Source organism: Penaeus chinensis, chromosome 40 (genome assembly GCF_019202785.1).
Source record: "Penaeus chinensis breed Huanghai No. 1 chromosome 40, ASM1920278v2, whole genome shotgun sequence".
Classification (NCBI taxonomy): Eukaryota; Metazoa; Arthropoda; class Malacostraca; order Decapoda; family Penaeidae; genus Penaeus; species Penaeus chinensis.
In genome coordinates, this window is record NC_061858.1 from 22,879,839 (window position 1) to 22,899,838 (window position 20,000).

A 20,000-nucleotide genomic window follows, 5' to 3' on the forward strand; every position below is an offset into this window, starting at 1 on the left:
GTGCTATTATCACTGTATTAAAATATCATCTGGCTGGTAAAAAAAAAAAAAAAAAAAAAAAAAAAAACTTTAATATCACTAATCATGTCAAAGACAAGACCAGTGTCTATAATAAAGTTAATCTAATCAACAAGTGCTAAGTTGAGTAAGTAATGGGTAAGATTATGCGACTTGGGCGCCTTACACAATTTGCAGTGGTGATATGAAACTGGTTTTGCATCCAATACTGCATCCTGTACATATTGTATTGCGTACTGATATCCTATGCGTAGCCTAGTTAATGTAACCTGCTGTCTTTATAGGGTTTGTCTATATTTGATGTCCGTCTTTTTTTCATCTTTTCAGAAGTCCATATATGATCCTCATAATCTCGAAGACAGTTGATAACTCGTTTTTTCATTTGATTGAGAGATAGCGGTATTACATAATATGGATCTTAATGGGAAACTGCTAACCTGGCTAATTGATCAACCCTGTCACAATGATATTCCTGTATGAATTCCTGTATGAGAGGGTATCCAGTATAGTGACACTTGAGTTCCCTGTTCTGATAGTTTAGAAATTTGGTGAAGGATATTCCTAGTTACCATGATTAAATGCAGTAAGCCTATGGAGAGCGCCTTGGCTGTCTGTAAAGACAGCCAGGTGTCGCTGCTGCTTACTACCTTTCTTAATGGCATGATTTATAGCTACTGCCTCGGCATCAGTTGGAAATGCACACACTTTCTTCAAGATCTATATCAGGAATCAGCACAACAATCCCTGCTGCTCCATGAGGATCAATGGAGGCATCACAGTAGATTGCATGTGGGGGCGTACAATGAGGGCGGATGTTGATTGCCATCTATATATTTCAAGTAGTGAGCTTTTAGTTCCGTTTTTGAAGCCATGGATTTAGACCCTATTAGTTTATCAATATAAGCATGTGCATGAGTTCTGTGCCAAGGAGCAGCAAGTACTGTATCTGGAATATTAATAGCTTTGTTGTTCCATACATTGAAGAATATAATAGTATGGGCAGTTTTAGTTTTCCATTCTAAGTTGGACTGTATGAGATTGGAGTATCGAGGCTGAACATGCCTAACTCTATAATTGATCTCATTTTATAGGATATTGGAGATCCGTGGTCTGATGCCATGTATGGTGTTAACTTGGGTGACACGACTGTAAATAGAGGGGAGATCTAACTCATGGCCTTACATCATAGATTCGAGGGGTTTGACGGTACTCGGTGGCAACATACTAAGAATTGGACCTAACAAGGGAGAGATATACATCAACCTTAGGACTTTCAGGGAGGCACCTACATATCTGTTATTTATGTATTGCAATGGTATTAAACGCTCAAGGCAATGTTCCTTGATGTTTTGAACAATATCCTTGGTAAAGCGAGAGTTGTGGGACATGAGGTGGAACACCAAGATATATGAGGTGTCAGTTCTTGCAATAGTTTGTCCACCTATCCTTGGAATATAAGGTAGTTTACGAGATCTGGAAATATGCTTAGTTTTGATTGGGTTGATTATGAGACCAAGGGAGGCACACTTTTTGCTGAACCTCTGTAGAACATAATCCCCCCTATCGAATACCCGAATAAGAATGTCATCAACATAGGATGTGATGCTGCATAGGTTTCCTAACTCATCGTTGAGCTTGCAAAGAGAGTGCATAAGTAACAGTATTAAACAGTGTAAGGGACCATACTCCCCCTTGTGGAGTGCCTAATTGCAATTCGCCATAAGCACTGTGGGTGCCTTGGTACTACAATTTTGCTCTTCTCAAAGATAGATAATCCTGTATCCATAGCAGAAGCTTGCCCTCGTCTCCTAAAAGAGTTAGTTTATGGAGGATTACAGTAGGGGAGGCTCTGTCGAATGCTCCCTTAAAATCTATGAAATAAGAAGACTGTGCGTTACTTCCATTTAGGTACTGTGCTAGACACATTTGTATTCCTCTCCTTTTTTGAAAACCAAAGACAGATTGATGGATCGCGTCATTGATCTGGTGGAGTAAACAAGGAAGATTCTTTCACAGGTTTTAGACAGGCAGGACGTCAAAGAAATTGGTCTATATTCATCCGGCCTTGATTTTTAAATTGGAATGATCGTTACTTGTTTCCAAGTACTATGCAAGATGATGTCGAAAGTAATTCCATCAACCCCAGGTACAGTTGATATGCTAGTCTTAATGGCTGCAAGGAGTTCCTCCCTTGTTAATGGTGCATCAGCCTCATCTAAGAGGTGGTACTGAAAGTCAATTTCGTTTTAATGCTTAACCCAATGCCGATGGGGATGGCGTGTACGTGTATGCTATGCCCACTGTTAGTTTACGTGTTTAATTGTTTTAACACATAGATGGCTACACTTGTACTACGTCACCAATGAGCCAATTACGAGTACTGCCCGTCTCGCCCGTTTTACCCTTTTATTTGATTTACGAAAATATTTAACGCTATCTTATTTTGCTGTTAGTAATGTTTATAACATTATAGTGATTATGTTTATAATAAGAATAACACCATAGATATTCATAGCACTAGTAAAAAATACACTCTTCCCGCCAATTCAAGGAAAGGGGAAATCAGGTAAGGTCACAAGGTTTACTAATTGACTCCTTTGTGGCTAAGCACTAGCAGAGCCATCTATGTGCCGAGACATTTCACAAAATATATAATAAAGGAGCACAGCATTTTCCCCATTTTTTATTAATTTTCCCCTGCGGCATTGGGTTAATTTAAGGGAGCACCTGCATATGGATAATGGGAGACTAACAAGAGAAGCATCCTCACACCATTTTTGAGGAGAGATGAGGCTACCCTTTCTGGATGTGGGTGGGGTGTTATACTGCATGTATTGCCTTTAATCGTACTGATTTCATTCCATACATTACTCATGGAGTCCATTGATTCTTCCCAGGCATAAAATCTTTCCTCCTGTTTTCGTGTCTTTATCTCAATAATCTTTTTACTAAAAACACAAGATTCCTAGCTAAGTACTGGTTTCTCCCAAAGTATCGTAGGTGACTTACTGTAGATTGTATGAGCCTTCTAATAAGTTTTATCTCAATTGTTGTGCACGTCTACCTCTAGAGGATAAAGATCCGTGCTTGGCAGGGCTTTTAGGCTGTGGTTGAGTAATGATATTGCCAACTTGCAGACAGAGAGTTTAATTTAAGTGATCCAGGCTGGTATGAGTAGTCTTCATACCAGTAGGCAATTCTTTCAATTAATTCATCATGATATTTAGTAGCAAGGTGGTATCGAAGGCGGATTATATACATCAATGATGGTGATAGATTTACCGTCAAGAAATATTTTAATACTAAGATATTCAGCACAGGAGTTGCATGATTGTAATCAATCACTTTCGTTGGAATCGAGTTCTTTATGTAAATGGCAAGCCCTTTCGTAGAGGGGTTACCAATATTTGGTCTGTCATAGTATGTGTATCCCGCAATTTTTACATAGCGAGCAATAGTTCTGACTTCCTGAAGGCAACACACATCAACATTTTCGGAGTGAAGGTACTGGGAGAGAGTTGCCTTGCGTTTCTGTAAACTGTTTATGTTCCAGGTAATACATTTCAAGAGATTACTCGGAGACATTGATTACTTGACCATTTCCAAGGCCTACTACAGGGTGATGCTGTTGTTGATCGAGGAGGAACGTGAACATCCTTTCCTGAAGTTGAGATTTCTGAGGCATTTGTTGCTGCATCATGAACATCATCTGCTCCATCTGCCGAAATACCATTTGCAGTAGTTCTTTGATTTCCCCGTTGGAGTCCTGTTTGTCCTGCTGCAGAGAGAGCTGAGCTGCAGCTGAACTCCTGCGTGTGTTCGTACTGTGACCGGTGCCATGGCTTCCGTTGCAGGGGCCATCACTGTTGACCTCTGCAGGTGTGAGAATTCCCCCCCACATCATCGAAGCTGGCGAAGCTGACTTTTGTGGGGGGGAGGGCTGCCATTTTTTGTTTTGTCCTTTGAATAGTGAGCGCATAATAGAGAATTGGCATTATGCTCTTGTCGGCAGTTCACGCATTACCGAGGAACATTTTTTCCTTCGGAAATCTTTTCTGCGCATTCTGAACTTCCGTGTGGAAGAGCGGGGTACCAGCATCGCGGTGCGTCTCGTGGACAAGCACGTGTTCCGTGGCCCCACTTTGAGCAATTTGAGCAAAACGGGTCAAGGATTTGAAGATGGCACACCTAAAGGGTGCCATGCCCTCAACCATTTTGATACTTCTGGGGATTACCTTCGTGCGTGGGAGCTTTCGCTTTTTTTTTTTTTTTTTTTTTTCATCACTTTAGAACTTATTGTTATGTGAACATTATCACACACTGAATCAATATACAACTGACAGGTCTGTGAATTCCTGATTGCCAAGGTATCACAGACCCTTTAAGGACAGGTCATGAGAGAACACTATACATGAAGAGTGGAGATGGTTAATGGTTAAAAGCAAAATAAATGTGCTAGACATCTAAGGTCTAGACATCTAAGCACTTTAGTAAATGGTAGTGAAGGGTGGTTGAGTTAGTGATTAGTTGTCAAAGTTGGGCAAAGGAATTGACGAGTAAATTGGTTAAGGTTGGGTAAGGTAATGTATAGGGGTTAGATCAAGTGAAGGATGTATATGCATTTGAGGAATGAAAACAGGTTGTCAAAGCAGAAAGTGTGAGAAGTTGTGGGAGGGATCACGAAAAATCGGTCCCATTTGGCTGGGCTAAATAGATTCTTTAAGAATTTTGTAGAGATGTGGGTAGTAGAAGGACGGGGGCATGTGGAAGAGGGAGTAGTGTTGAGGGAGGTAGTGTTATGGGGAGGTGGACAATAATAAGGGAGGATGGGGTAGTTGATGAAGAAGGTTGTGGGGGTATAGTTGTTGAAGTTGAGCATGTTGGGAGTAGAAATGTCTCCTGGGGTGTTGATTAGGGTGGATACTGTACTAGTCGGCATTGAGGAAGGGGTATTAGTTGTAGTGTTCAGAGCCGTGGTCAAAGGAGAGCCTGGGGTCAGGGAATCGGGCGAGTTTGAATTGGTGGAGCTATTTGATGAAGAGGCAAGCCTCATTGCCTCTAATAATGGTATGGTTAATGGTTAATGGTTAATGGTTATTCATTGTTGGCCATGATAAGCCTGGAGTATGTTGGGGAGAGAAACGGTCCACCCCTCAGGGTCGCTTGAGGGGTAAGGGCTAGACAACTAAAGCAAGGGAATACCGTGCCCATAGCTCCCTCAGGCCGTTCAGGACTGCACAAAGTCAGCCTTTCATCCTTTCAGCACGGCTCTCACACCTTAGGAAGTGGATAGTAGAAGGGGTTGGTGAAGGGAAAGAAAGGAAAAAGTAGGAGGGGGAAAAAAAAGACCATGCAAAATTTGTTGAGTCGAGGGCTAAGTCTGTAATATTGGTTGGGGAGTTCCCCAGCATTGGGTCCCAGTCTCCGCCTCCTAAGCCCCCCCCACGACAACAACGGGCAAGGGATTGGGGGGGTGAAGAGTGGAGAGATGAAGGTAACAGGAAGATGGAGGAGAATTTTGCGATCTGAGCCCCAGGATATATGTGTCTGTAAGATTCGGAAACGGCGGGCACGGGGGGAACCAAACCGGGAAGGAGAGAGAAGATTGTGAGATTCAAGATGTCACATTAGGCGGAAGTTAAACATTTGTTCTAGTAGTTTGCAAAAACAGGTAGAGCGATGGGGCGGTAATCTTGAGGGAGGGTACCTGATTTATTGGGCTTCAAGAAGGGCTTCGTCCATATGTGGTTGAAAACAGTTAATAGGAAGGATAGAGAGGAAGATGGAAGGTGTCGGAGCATACGGTAATGAATGCCGCCAGGGCCTTCATGGGTGTTGCGGCACAACTGTAGGGCAGCGTGAAGTTCAGAGGAAGAAAAAGGAGCATTATCGGACTCAGCGGAGAGAAGGTGAGGGGTGCGTTCTCTGATGGTCTTAATGGAAGAGAAATGTGGAGATTAGGTGAGAGCCACTACTGACCTGGATGAAATATTCACCCAAGGATATGGCAAAGGCCAGGTCTGTGAGAACGGAAACCGCAACTGTTCCAGTGTAGAAGAGCTATTATGAAGTAGATCTACGAGTGATAACAGTGCCTGTTGGAGAATTTGAAGGGGAAGGAGCTAGGGGGTGAGATAAGGAATGAGAGGGGGGAGGTGGTGTTGTATAAGGGATTCACGTGTGTATCCAGGGGGGGAGTGGAAGGGATAGTGGGGCTGTATAGCGGTTAATGTAGTTGGAGCTGGAGGTGGGGGTGTTGGGAGAGAATAGGAGAAGGGTGTAGGGGGAATATGAGCAGGAGCTTGGATATCGGCAGTCACTCTGAGTGTAGAGGGAGTGGGGGGTTGTGAAACTGAAGGATAGATAAGGGGTTTCTTTGTCGATTTTGGACTCGAGCAGATAGTTTTGAATATCTTCAAGAGTTTCTGCAATTGAGTTGGTTGGGGAGTTTTTGACAAACGAGGGTGGGAAGAGGAGACTGGTGTCTGAAGGGTAGAGGCAGAGGTACGTAGAAGTGAGTGTGTGGTAGGAAAAGGGTGGAACATTTAATCTATCGGCTGCGGTAGTGCTCGAAGGGACAGGGGTAGGTATTGGGGAAGCGGTAGAGATTGAAGTGTTTGGATTTAGAATGGCAAAGAATTTGACTGGGGGAAGTAAGGAATAGAAGTGAGAATGTAAGGAGGAGGAGGAATAGGAACTTGGGTCTAGGAACATCTCGGGAGGGAGGGTGAGGGGCAGAGCGAGCGACATAATTGGAGTTGGGAGTAAGAAAAACCTCGTTGACGTGATTCCTGTCTTGTTTCGTGCAGACCGAGGCCAGGTCTGAATCTGAGAGTTGCTACCTCAGACTCAAACTTGTAGGTCGGGCAGCCCCTATAAAATGCATTATGGGGGCTGTTATACTGACTGTAAGGAGTAGTTTGATTGCTTAGGACCAAGTTGGGCACACAGAGGGCAACGGGCTGTGGAGCGGGGTAGCATAGAGGCCAACAATTCTGACATTGATCGGGGGGGGGGGGGGGGGTTGATATGGTCAGACAAGGAGGGATTCTCTGCCAATATAAACAGGGGAGGTAGTGTATACAAAAAGTAATCTTGGCAATGTTGGTGGGGTTCTTACGACGGCCTCTAGGGGGTATGGTGTATCATTGCATTGATACTATATTACAGTCTATGAGGTTGGCGAGTAAATATTCTCCACAATCTTACCAACTTTTGCCATAGACATAGACAGTTCCAATACAAGTATTGAGGGTGGGATGAGGTTCTGCAGGAATGGGTTTGCCAGTGAAATCTGTCAGGGTTGATAATGGGTTTCGGATTTAACTGTGACGAGACGGGGATGATCGGAGTGGCTAAGGAAGGAAACTTTGCCTGTTAGTTTTTGGAGACATTGCTGGTAGAGGAGTGTGTTGTCAAAGTAAGGAGTTGGGGGGGGGGGGGGGCGGGGCACTAAAAATCGATCCCATTTGGCTGGGCTGAATAAAGTATTTAAGATGTCTGAAGAGGTAGGGGTAGTAGAAGGACGTGGATGTGTGGAAGAGGTAGTGTTGAGTGAGGTAGTATTGCAGAGAGGTGGACAATAAGGCTGTGGATGTGGATGTTGTGGTAGTAGGCATTGAGGAGGGGGTAGTAGTAACACTGTTCAGAGTCATGGTCAAAGGAGAACCTGGGGTTGGGGAACCAGGAGAATTTGAATCAGTGGGGCTATTTGATAATAAGGGTATAAAGTCTTCATTACTGGCCATGGTAAGTCTAGAGTATAGTGGGGAGAGAAACAGTCCACCCCACAGGGTCCCCCTGAGGGGTAAAGGCTAGACAACTAAACAGGGGAATACCCTACCCATGGCTCCCCCTGGCTGTTCAGTACTGGCACCAAGTCAGTCTTTCATCCTTTCAACATGGATCTCACACCTTAGGAAATGGATAGTAGAAGGGGTTGGAGTAGAGATGGAAATGAAAAGAGGAAAAAGATTAGTTGAGTCTAGGGATGAGGCCACAGCATTGGGTCTCAAGTCTCCGTCTCCTAAGCCCCCCCCCCCTTAATTCTTAATTTAGATTGTTAAACTTGGATGATTGTAGATCAAAAACTTAAATGAAAATATTGACCTTCTCTGTCTAGAATGAATAGTGATTCTGAAGGTCAGATTAATATATATACATATATATATATACATATATTTATACATATATGTCACAAAATACTGAAATGGTTTAATGTGGTGAGATGATTGGCAAATCAAAACTAGCCTGTAAAGCATTTCCTTTATTTGAGTCTTATTACAGTGATTGCCTTCTCAGCCTTCTTTAACAGATTTACTAGACAAGTTGAGGGCTTGCCTGTATTAGTTTATACACTTGTGTATAACTCAATCATTGGTTTTAAAATAGCATAACAAATTTAATTTATGACTCTCCAGTTTGCTAGATTAACCCCCAAACACACTGCCAAGGAATGAAATGTTCTTAATTTTGTAAGAACTACTTCACAAGCAATATCAACCATATTAGCATTGGAATATGTAGTAGTTATAACTATTTTTTCTTATTATCTTTCTGTATATCATTGAAACACAGGTTAATTTCTTGACTGAAATTGGAGAAAATACAGTTCAGTTATTTTTGTTATAGCTGTAAATAGGTTAGGCAAAACTATTTTAACCCTTATAAATCCTTTTGGTCATCCTGCTGGTAAATAAAAGCAAAAAATAGATGTGCTTCTAATATAAGGGAACAACAAATCTAGAGAATACTATATACAGTACTTAATAACAGTGACCTTAAACTCAGACTGCTAATAGTGGTTACAATTCAATAATCAAATTAAAATGTAATCTATCTTAAATGAAGTACTCTGCTTTACAAAGAAAATTACATTCTGACGTATTTTAATCAAAATGTATCACTTGAAACTCCCTTTTAAAAAAGATCTTTCAGACGCAACTTTCACACATCCATGCACATGTGGGAATGCACAAACACACACACACACACAAGGAGAAAAGCTTAAGAAAAACAAAACTTCACAATGGAATGAACTCGAGTTCTCTGATAAACTTCATGCAGCTAATTCTGAATGGAAGAATTTATTAAAAAGGAGTATCAAAATAGATTATGATATCTTTACATCTACATATATCATATATTCTTTTATTATCTGTATTTGAATACCCATTCATACTCTTATGCCTAATTAATTTACAGCTTGGTAATGTACAATTTTTTAAATAATAGATACATATTTATACTGACATTCAAATTAAAGTTATGAGAAAATATTAAGCAGTTTTCCAAAAGGACTAAAAGACCAATTATGTAATACTCTGATATAAATATATAAAATGAAGAACATACTCTTCCCACTTAATACTTTATCCCACAGATACCTTATCTTACCATGATAAATTACCTTGGCAGAAGTTTAACATGACAAATGTTTTTACTATCACTCCTGTTCTTTCTTGTTCACCAGCTAACAGTTTTTACAGAACATTCCACACAATATAAAGATTAAAAATGCTCATTCTTCTGACATAATGCATATGAAACCTATGTAATTAAGATTATCACAAAAATGATAAAAGAACGATAATTGTAGAGAACTGATGGAATAATTTTTTCTTCTTGCGCTTCTTGTATCTAACACCCATGTCCTCATCTGCTTCTGTGCTATTAAATTTTGGGAAGTGACACAGACCAATCTCTCCTCCTCCGAAGAAGCCAAAGATAGGTGTGTTTGGAAAGGCCTGTCTGAAGGCCTTGGTCTCAACGTTGTGATAGTCGAACCAAGGATTGCCTCGTCTCCGATACCATGAGTAACCACGGCCACAACATGTGAACATAAATGCTAAACTCTGATCCTCTGGGAGTCCACAAGATTTAAGCTGTTGGCCAAAAGAAACACCATTATCTATAGCTAATAATATATAAATAATCTTAGATGAATATTCAGATAAATTAATATATACAAATATACATGCTTATGTACATAAACATATATACATATATTGCCTAAGTGTTGTTTCCTCTATGAACATATATATATTTCTTAAATGTTTATATTGCTTATAATCACATATACATATCTTCACATGCACACACACACACACACACACACACACACACACACACACACACACACACACACACACACACACACACACACACACATGCACACACACCTATACACACACACACCTATACACACACACACCTATACACACACACACACACACCTATACACACACACACCTATACACACACACACACACACCTATACACACACACACACACCTATACACACACACACACCTATACACACACACACACCTATACACACACACACACACCTATATACACACACACACCTATATACACACACACACACCTATATACACAAACACACACCTATACACACACACACACACCTATATACACACACACACACACCTATACACACACACACACACACACCTATACACACACACACACACACCTATATACACACACACACACACCTATACACACACACACACACACACCTATACACACACAAACCTATACACACACACACACACCTATACACACACACACACACCTATACACACACACACACCTATACACACACACACACCTATACACACACACACCTATACACACACACACAAAATTATATATATATATTGAGATAAAAAAAATCTATATTATGGAGGAAACCACAAATAACCAATATATTATTAACTTTTTTTCTTCACAAACAGCAGTCTTACCTGCTTCATGTATGACTCTAGTCCCTTGGGACTGCTAACATATTTTGAAATCACAACTGAAGCTGCCATGACGTTTGGTCCACTAATAGCAACTCCTAGACTAGTGAGTTCACCATTGTTCTTGTCTCCACACTGCAGACTCTCAACTACTCCTCCTCCAATTGCCAGTTGATAGTTCTGTCTGATGAAAGAAATCATTGTTAAAATACTAATACTACTAACACTAATATCAATAAAAATGATAATAACAACAAAATCATATGGTGATGCTTTAATTCTATACTTTCTAGCTTATCACACTATCTACAGATCCAAGATTTACATACTTGTAACAACTAAGCTCCAAATAACAATTTCTCTGTTATCATCTTCTCAACCCCTTGCTGACGTGTAAAGAAAAGAAAAGAAAAGAAAAGAAAAGAATAGAAAAAAAAGAAAAGAAAAGAAAAGAAAAGAATAGAAAAAAAAGAAAAGAAAAGAAAAGAATAGAAAAAAAAGAAAAGAAAAAAAAAGAAAAGAATAGAAAAAAAAGAAAAGAATAGAAAAAAAAGAAAAGAATAGAAAAGAAAGAATAGAAAAAAAAGAAAAGAATAGAAAAAAAAGAAAAGAATAGAAAAGAAAGAATAGAAAAAAAGAAAAGAAAAGAAAAGAAAAAAAAGAAAAGAAAAGAAAAGAATAGAAAAAAAAGAAAAGAAAAAAAAAGAAAAGAATAGAAAAAAAAGAAAAGAATAGAAAAAAAAAGAACAGAATAGAAAAGAAAGAATAGAAAAAAAAGAAAAGAAAAGAAAAGAAAAGAAAAGAAAAGAAAAGAAAAGAAAAGAAAAGAAAAGAAAAGAAAAGAAAAGAAAAGAAAAGAAAAGAAAAGAAAAGAAAAGAAAAGAAAAGAAAAGAAAAGAAAAGAAAAGAAAAGAAAAGAAAAGAAAAGAGAAAAAAGAAAAGAATAGAACTCTACACTCTGGAGATTATGGGGTTAAGGCAGAAATACACTCAAGAGGTTAATGATTACTGACTGAATGCAGTACACTGATTTTGATCATCATCAACCTGTCAATCATCAAATGATCAACACCATATAGGAAAGTTGTTTCTAAACTGACCTCCCTAAAGGAATGTCTAAATGTACTACCCATTAAACTTTATGGTAAGTTAATTTTGTTAACACATAAATGGTTTCATAAATGCTTCATCACAAAGGAGTGAGTTAATAGGCCTACTTGATTAAATGCGGTTACCCTCCCAAATGGATTTTTCGATGAGGAAAGCACGCAGAGGGATGTACTGACCTATAACACCTGGTTGAAGTGATATGTCATTCAACATATGCATCTTTAAGTTTTGATTTCTATTAGCTATTATTGCTAATAATAATATCTACAATCACAATAATAATAATAATGACTTTGACATCATTAACAAGGGTAATAAAAAAAATACTGAAAATTCAAGGAAAAGAGTAAACTGGGAGGTTAATTAGGTCTATACACTTTGAAAATAAGGAAATAAAAATAATCTGATGTCTGGGTGAAGTTGGTTATCTATGTATAAAACTGATTTTAAAATTTCATATAGTTTTATTTTAGAGCAGGTATCACTGTTTACTATAATGTTCAGCATAAAACAATCATCATCTCCTCATCCTCATATTCTGAAGTTCATAACTCTTCCTATGAGGTGCCCTTTGTATTGAAGTGCTCTTTACAACATAAATTTCAAATCAAAACAAATTTGATGATGGTGGACAGTACCGACTATTACATTAAATTGAAACCAAAATATTATTATCCTTGTTATTTTTTAACATTTGTGCTTTGTTCTTGGTACACATACAGACCCATTTAGAAGCTACAGCATATTGCTGGAAGGCATATTTCTTGTGTAAATGTACACAAAACTTAAATTTTAAAGAAAAATCTCACAAAACAATTCATCATAAATCATTATAATTTTCATTTTTTCCAATATTGGTATAAAAGTGTTCTTTGGGCATTCATGAACTCATATCTTTGTGCAATGTCATTATCAAATGCTGTATACCAGATTATAACAAGCAAAAGTCTATAAAGATGTACCTGTGTATGTACTTTTACCTGTTGGTGCTTATGCCCTTGCTCCTCCCTAGAAATAACCTGAGGTGGGCTCTAACAGTCTTTTGGTAGTTTCCTCATTTCTGTAAGTACACCAGAGGCTAGCTAACTCAAAATCAACCTATCACTTCACCCCCTTTCCATTAGGGACGGTCCCCTTAAATTCAATGTGATTTTTTCCCCCCTATGTCTGTGTACTGTAAACATGATTTTAATTATTTTTCTCTTCATCACTTCTTACATTGCCGTCTTTATTTATTTTTGCCTCTGCATCTGCAAGCTTATCATGGGCTTTAGTCATGATGCAGGAAAGGTTTTATTTAGTGATTTGATACCTCCAAGTGGCAGTCAACAATAGGAGACATCCTAATGGTGCCTGCCCATGAAAGTTGAAGCAAATAATTGACAGTTAATTTATGTTCGGTTAATATACAGTCCTCCTCTAAGGGTATCTGTAGAGATTCTGGGTATTTTGGGGGGCTATGGTTCATATTCCTGAAAAACAGGCATGCTCTTGTATCAAGTGTACAAGCATGCTGTCAGTAATGGTCCAACCTATGGCTGTGTTAACACCTTTAGAATATGCCTGGGTTGATTTAAGGGCGACCATCATTCATCCCTGAAGGCCATCACTAGCCTGATGGGCAATAGAAGTTATGAGCTTCATACTTGGTTGGCTTTATCATCAGCTACAGTTGGTAGACCAGCTGCATGGTGTAGTTCAAGTGCAAGTACATGAAAAGAGACCTGCAGATGAAAGTCTGTAAAACTGTGGAGTCCAACGGTATCACAATACTGTCACTTGTTTACAGAAGTGAGATGGTCAAGTCCAGGATAGTTGCTGAATATAACATCCAGATGATAGGTGGGTCTGAGTGGCCAGCTGTTTCAATCTTCCCCAATCAGAGACAAGTTCACTGTAGTTCTTTGGGGTTAACCCAATGGATCTGGGTGATGGAGAGGTCTTGTCAAGAAAAAAAAATTGGTTGAGGGGCAGGTGACTGGAAAATATTGCCATAGGAAATTGGTGCTCTGTGAAAGATGACCAGGATGTGTTGTCATGGGTGCACAAAGTACTTAGAGGGAGACTGATTCATTGTGGCATAAAGAGAGGGCTCAATTATAAGCTCCTACAGGATTTTCATAGGTCCCATGCCTGAGAGAGGGCTGTCTCCAGGGATGACCAATTCCTGTGCATTTACATAGTATATTACCATTATGATACAATATATCTAATGACAAAGATATACCCCGATATATGGAAAATGGCTAATAGCATTTCAAACAGGAGGCAAGGAGTTTTGATACCTTGTGTAAGTTTTTGTGTGGGCTGGGTCTACAAGCCACAGACCAAGGATAGTCGCCATTCAAATAAACCTAATTATTAAAATCAAGAACTTTCATGTATCTCTCTTGAATGGAGTTTCATAACACTGAAAGAAAATGAAGGAGAAAGAATTTTAAAAATGCAGAATGGTGGTGCTATAACTCATACATGCTTTTTCATTTATGTTTGTGGACTAGAAATGGAACAAATGTATATTTTCTACATTCACAAATTAAAATTTTTTGCTTTGTTTCTTCGGAGTGCCATACACACAGCTTTCCATGTGTTATCTATAGTAGTTAATGGTGACCCATGTGCAAGGCTCACTGTGGATGACCCAATCAAAGCATAGAGTGACCTCACTTCTTTCTCTGACATTTTGAAAGTAAATATGGTGACTGCAATGATGTCATATACATCACTTTGTGATGCCACTTCCTCAGCTTCATGGCATTACTAATATTACTTTGTGATGTAAAACTTTATGATGTCACATCATCTGCCTACCTACCTCATTCTCTGTCTATCTATCTGTGTTTCTGTCTTCCTTCCTCCCTCCTCAAATTCAGCGTTTGTTTTAAAGTTAATTTTGATCTTCTGTCTGTCTTTCAATCTCCTTCTCCTCATAATTTCCCCACACCCTTCATCCTTATATGATGTCAATTGCAGGTAAGTGGAACTACTAATGACTTTTCATTTTTTGTATGACCTCATCATATAACTTGTGGTTATGTGTACAATAGGAAATTGTCTTGAAAATATCCATTAAGACATGATGGATGTTATTCAGATCCATAAATTATACCCCTCAAACACCAAGAATGGAAGTCTTAAAAAATGTGACACCCAGAAATGGACCATTTTCCATGAGACACCCAGCAATGAAGGATGAATACTAAGATATGAAAAACCTTACTGTTGTAATATCTTCATATAAAGGATTTTAAATGGACATGCTTGAGTGCTCCGAAGCAATGATTCGGCTTGATGTACCGAATTCACGCGCTCAAAGTTGGCGCGTTGCCGTGGTTCGCCAGAGCGTAGATTTTTTTTTAGTTTTCTACACCCGTCACCACTGGGTTAAATATTGTCTACTGTCCTACATGCACCTATACAATGCCAATTTTTACATCAATTACACAGACAACAAAGATACAAACTGGATAAAAGATATCAAAATATAAAGGAAATATCACAGATATCTAAAATATAACAAAGAAGATTTCATACTTGCGAATGTAAATGTGAACCATGGATATTCAAATTCAATAAATTTTCCAAATTCAAAACTTTGAAAAATCATTTAATTCTTTATTATTATTATTATCTTTTTTTTTATAACCAGTGAAAATTAAATGTACTAGCAATAACAAACTTTTGCAGGCAGTGCAAGCAGTTGCCAAGAGATGGGAAAAGGAGGATGAATGCCTCAGCTGCATTCATCCTCAATGTGTTAGCTGAACATGAAATAAAGTCTTTTGTTAGTGTCAATATTGGTTGCAAGATTTAAAGAAATCTTAAGTTTAGTGAGATGTACACAAAATCATAAATGCAGATCAGACATTTCTGATGTTTTCATAGGGACACTGGACACAACAGGGGTCCAAAGCCTAAAAGTTTTGAACAGGAAGAGTAGATGAAGAAGTCCCAGTCCCCCTGTGGCCACCTTTGGTTAACTAGTGTGACCTCAAGTGACCTGACCATAAACTGATTTTGCTCATTTGACCTCCAAGGATAGCCAAAAATTTATATCAGTACATGCTACAATCTTTTACTAGTCTGAAAAAATCTGTGTTGAACAGTAACCCTGAAAATGAAAAGTCCCTTATCTCAAAACTTATTTTTGACAGTAAAATCGAAATGGAATTGTGTGTGCTCTACCGATTAACCCATTCCCGACAGGTCACGCCTATAGGCGTGAAAACAAACCGCTCGAAATGTGGAGTGCGGCTGTATGCTGCAGCGGTGCGCCAAAGTGCTCCGAGGCAGTGATTCGGCTTGATGTACTGAACTCACACACTCAAAGTCAGCGCGTTGCTGTGGTTCGCCAGAGCATAGAGTTATTTTTTTTTTAGTTTTCTACACCCGTCACCAAGGGGTTAAAAAAATTCTTGTTGTAAGATAATCATGGTAACGATATCTATAAATGAGTGCATGTAAATTCCTGAATCACATGCATATATTTGTTACAACTTTTGATTGATGATTATCATCACAAAAATGATATTGGCAATTGAAGATAGGGGTTAATCCCTTAACCCAATGGCGCCGGGTATAGAAAATTAAAAAAAACTCTACGCTCTGGCGAACGGCGGCAGCGCGCCGACTCTGAGCGCGTGATATCGGTACATCAAGCCGAATCATTGCCTCGGGGCGTTTTGGCGCGGCGCCGCTACGGACAGCCGCACGCCTCACATCGTGCGTATTGTTATGACGGCGATAGCCGTGACCCGTCGCCATTGGGTTAATGATGGGCCACGCCTACTGGTGTCATAACAAACTGCTTGGTCTGTGGGGTATGGCTGTACGCCACAGTGACGTGTCAGAGTACTTGAAGTGGGACCTTCTGCTTGATGTAGCGGACTCCCGTAACCAAAGTCTGCTCTTTGCCAATAATGTTCAGTGTAAAATTTTTATCATCATTACAGTAGATGAAGGAATGACGTCGCTATAAAAGAAAAAATGTATGCAGGGCGTTGAATGTCCTTTATTGGTCATTTCTCTCTTTAAATTTAAATATTTGCAGATGGAGGGTGGGGGATGTAATGGGAAAGTGAATGTGAATACAAGAAAAAAGAAAGAAAGAAAGGAGGGAGAATGAGAGAATGAGAGAATGAGAGAGAGAGAGAGAGAGAGAGAGAGAGAGAGAGAGAGAGAGAGAGAGAGAGAGAGAGAGAGAGAGAGAAGAAGAATTTTTTTTTTTTCCAAAACTGCAAATGTGAAAGTGAATATTTGGTGCCTCACTAGTGTAGATTTCCAGCCAAAAGTTGGATGCAGGAATGTTTTCTAGAATTTCCAGCCTAGACTTCTGTAATCTGACTATATAATATCTATAACTTCAATTATCTGTCCTTAAATAATGTTCTAATTCCAATATCCACAACCGTGCCTCCTTCCTCACTCTCCCTCTTTTCTCTAGGCATATTACACTCTTTTGATGTTATAATAGTAAAATGTAGTATTTGGCTGAATAAAAAGTTTAAAAGTTAATTACTCATCCTCTGGGAACAACTGATTTGGACTGGGTGAGGACTGAATAGATCCCCCAGCTGTTGCAGAGGCCTCATTCACATGGGTCATGCTTACCTCCTTTAGTGTATTATGACACAGGTTGGCTTTACGTGGAAGAGAGGAGACGGAGCCATGCCAGTGAAGGGAAAGACAAGACTGATTGTGGAAGAGACAATGATAAAAATACAAATACCTGTTTCAAAAGGAAACAGGTAGAGGCATTACTAAATGTCAAAAGAAATTACTACCAGTTGAAAAACTTGTTACCTTTCAAGGGCTGCCTGCAAAAAGGCATCTGTGAATGTCTCCTCATCTGCACCAAGATCAAACAGGAGTAGAGATTTCAGGTCATCTTCAGGTGTCATACTTGTCATCTTGTTGAACTCTTCAGGAGATACTGTCACATCATTCAATGCTCTTCCTGAGCGCTGAAATAAAAATGACTACATTTAAAAAATTGCAAGGATGTTGGTGATACCTTCTGTAATGATTTCGTAAATAATTTCCATTGCATTAAAAAATCTTGTTGGAAACAACCTGACACCACTGAACCAAAACTAAGACTAACAATATCAAATAAAGCATATCAATATTCAGTCAATTTAGAAGTGTCAAATTATCATACTACAAAAATAAATAAAGCTGAAAGGAAAAGAAGAGATAATGTAAGTGTAAATGTATTAGGGACCTATAAAAAAGGACACACAACTGCACCAGAGCTTGTACAATACCCTTTGAGTAACCATTTCAAGCTTCTATAATATTGTAAGCTATATTCTACAAAGTTACTAAATCAGAGCAATAATCATACTTACAAATCTCTTTAAAAAGCTCTCCATGCTGATGCTAAAGAACTTCAACTTCACCCCTGGATGGTGTGGTATCAAAAGTAAAGACACAGCATCTGCTTGTCGCAATGATGTGCTCCATCTAGCCTCTACTTCAATGCTGTAACCAACCCGGGACCTTTTAACATTAGCCTCCTCTTTAGCACTAGCTGCTGAGGCCTGACTTGAGATATTGGAGGAAGCACTTGCACTCTGATCAGACACTGCGGGGGATGCCAATTCTGCGAGATCTTCCCTGGCCTGAATCTCATCGTTGCTATGACGCCGGCAGCTTCTTTTGGCCCTTTGCCCATCTTTCTCTTCATCGTGCAGAAAGGAGAGAATTATGTGATTGAGGTTGTTAGCGGATTCTAACCAATGTCCTTGATAATTGTTTTCAACAGTGCCAATGATTCCTGTGGCTGAAAACAGTCCAAATTCACACGTCTTGGGAAGAGATCCATGAAGGTACTGAGCAAGGGTAAGTTTTCCTGTTGAGGTAATTTGGCATCAGTCAAAAGTCACTACCAGAAAAGTCTAAAGTCTATAATGAATGTGCATTAGAATCTATTGCAGTATGACAAATGCAATACTAAAAGAATATAAACAAACAATTTGACAATAAGAAAAGTTTTTAACACCTATCAATAAATCATTACACAAAAATAAAGAAAGTAAAATCAATAACAGTTATATATTTGCTTATTATTTCTATGGCTTGCATTTCTCTGTGAAATATTAAAAAATAATCCACTCAATTTCTAATTTTTAAGCTGAGAAGTAAAATAGTTCAGTGTTCACTTAAATGATAAACCAATAAAGAAAAGATGAAATTACAAACCATTTTCTCCTTTTTTGCTGAAGACGTCAGTGCGACTCAACCAATCTTCATTGCAGAATCCAATGCAATATCGAGGTCTGCTAACAATGTGCTCAAAAAACCCTTCAAACAAACTGCTTGGAGATAATTCACCAATGGTCACCTGAATTAAAGGAACAAAATTCTGAATTAACACTTCTACCACCATGTTGCAGGGCTATTATCAGCTGGCCTATGCAAGTTTTTCAGATGCAGCAAATGTTGTCATATTAATATTGTAATGTCTTCTTATAAACATTTTAAATGGGCATACTTGATGACATTAATCTACAGTTTAAATACAGTCTTGCTAAAGTAAGGCTTCTAATTTTCCCAAATGTACAATTTGCTTATCTGAACTATTCCCTGCCTATTTATTCCTCAAATTATTAAGCATATATTAAAGATATAGACTGGATAAAAGATATCAACATATAAAGGAAATATCAGATATTTAATCCAATGCCGGCGGGGAAAATGAACAAAAAACGGGGAAAATGCTGTGCCTATTTTCTATATTTTTTGTGAAATGTTTGCCCATAGATGGCTCTGCTAGTGCTTAGCCGTAAAGGAGTCAATTAGTAGACCTTGTGACCTTACCTGATTTGAATTGGCGGGGAAAATGTATATTTTACTAGTGCTATGAATATCGATGGTGTTATTCTTATTATAAACATTATAATTATTATAATGTTTTTTAACATTAGTAACAGCAAAATAAGATAACGTAAAATATTTCGTGAAGCAAAGAAAAGGGTGAACGGGTGAGACGGGCAGTACTTGTAACTGGTTCATTGGTGACTTGGTACAAGTGTGGCCATCTATGTGTAAAAACAATCAAACAAGTACACACAGTGGGCATAGCATGTGTCTACACGTTGTACC

General features: G+C 38.7%; 1 protein-coding gene across 2 annotated transcripts in view; it reads right to left on the reverse strand.

Annotated features, from left to right (window-relative positions):
• Positions 1-8,271: 8,271 nt before the first annotated feature.
• LOC125047201 overlaps positions 8,272-20,000 on the reverse strand; it is an 18,221-nt gene continuing 6,492 nt past the window's right edge. Inside the window, exons 3-7 of one of the 2 annotated variants that reach the window (XM_047645348.1) lie at positions 19,098-19,239; positions 18,245-18,747; positions 17,697-17,857; positions 10,788-10,968; positions 8,272-9,902 (exon numbers count right to left, since the gene is read on the reverse strand). In XM_047645348.1, coding sequence (XP_047501304.1) covers positions 9,585-9,902; positions 10,788-10,968; positions 17,697-17,857; positions 18,245-18,747; positions 19,098-19,239 — 1,305 coding nt within the window. In that variant the 3' untranslated portion in view covers positions 8,272-9,584. Of the gene's footprint in view, positions 9,903-10,787; positions 10,969-13,601; positions 13,819-17,696; positions 17,858-18,244; positions 18,748-19,097; positions 19,240-20,000 lie in introns of those variants that run through there. The other variant, XM_047645349.1, reaches the window with a different exon arrangement.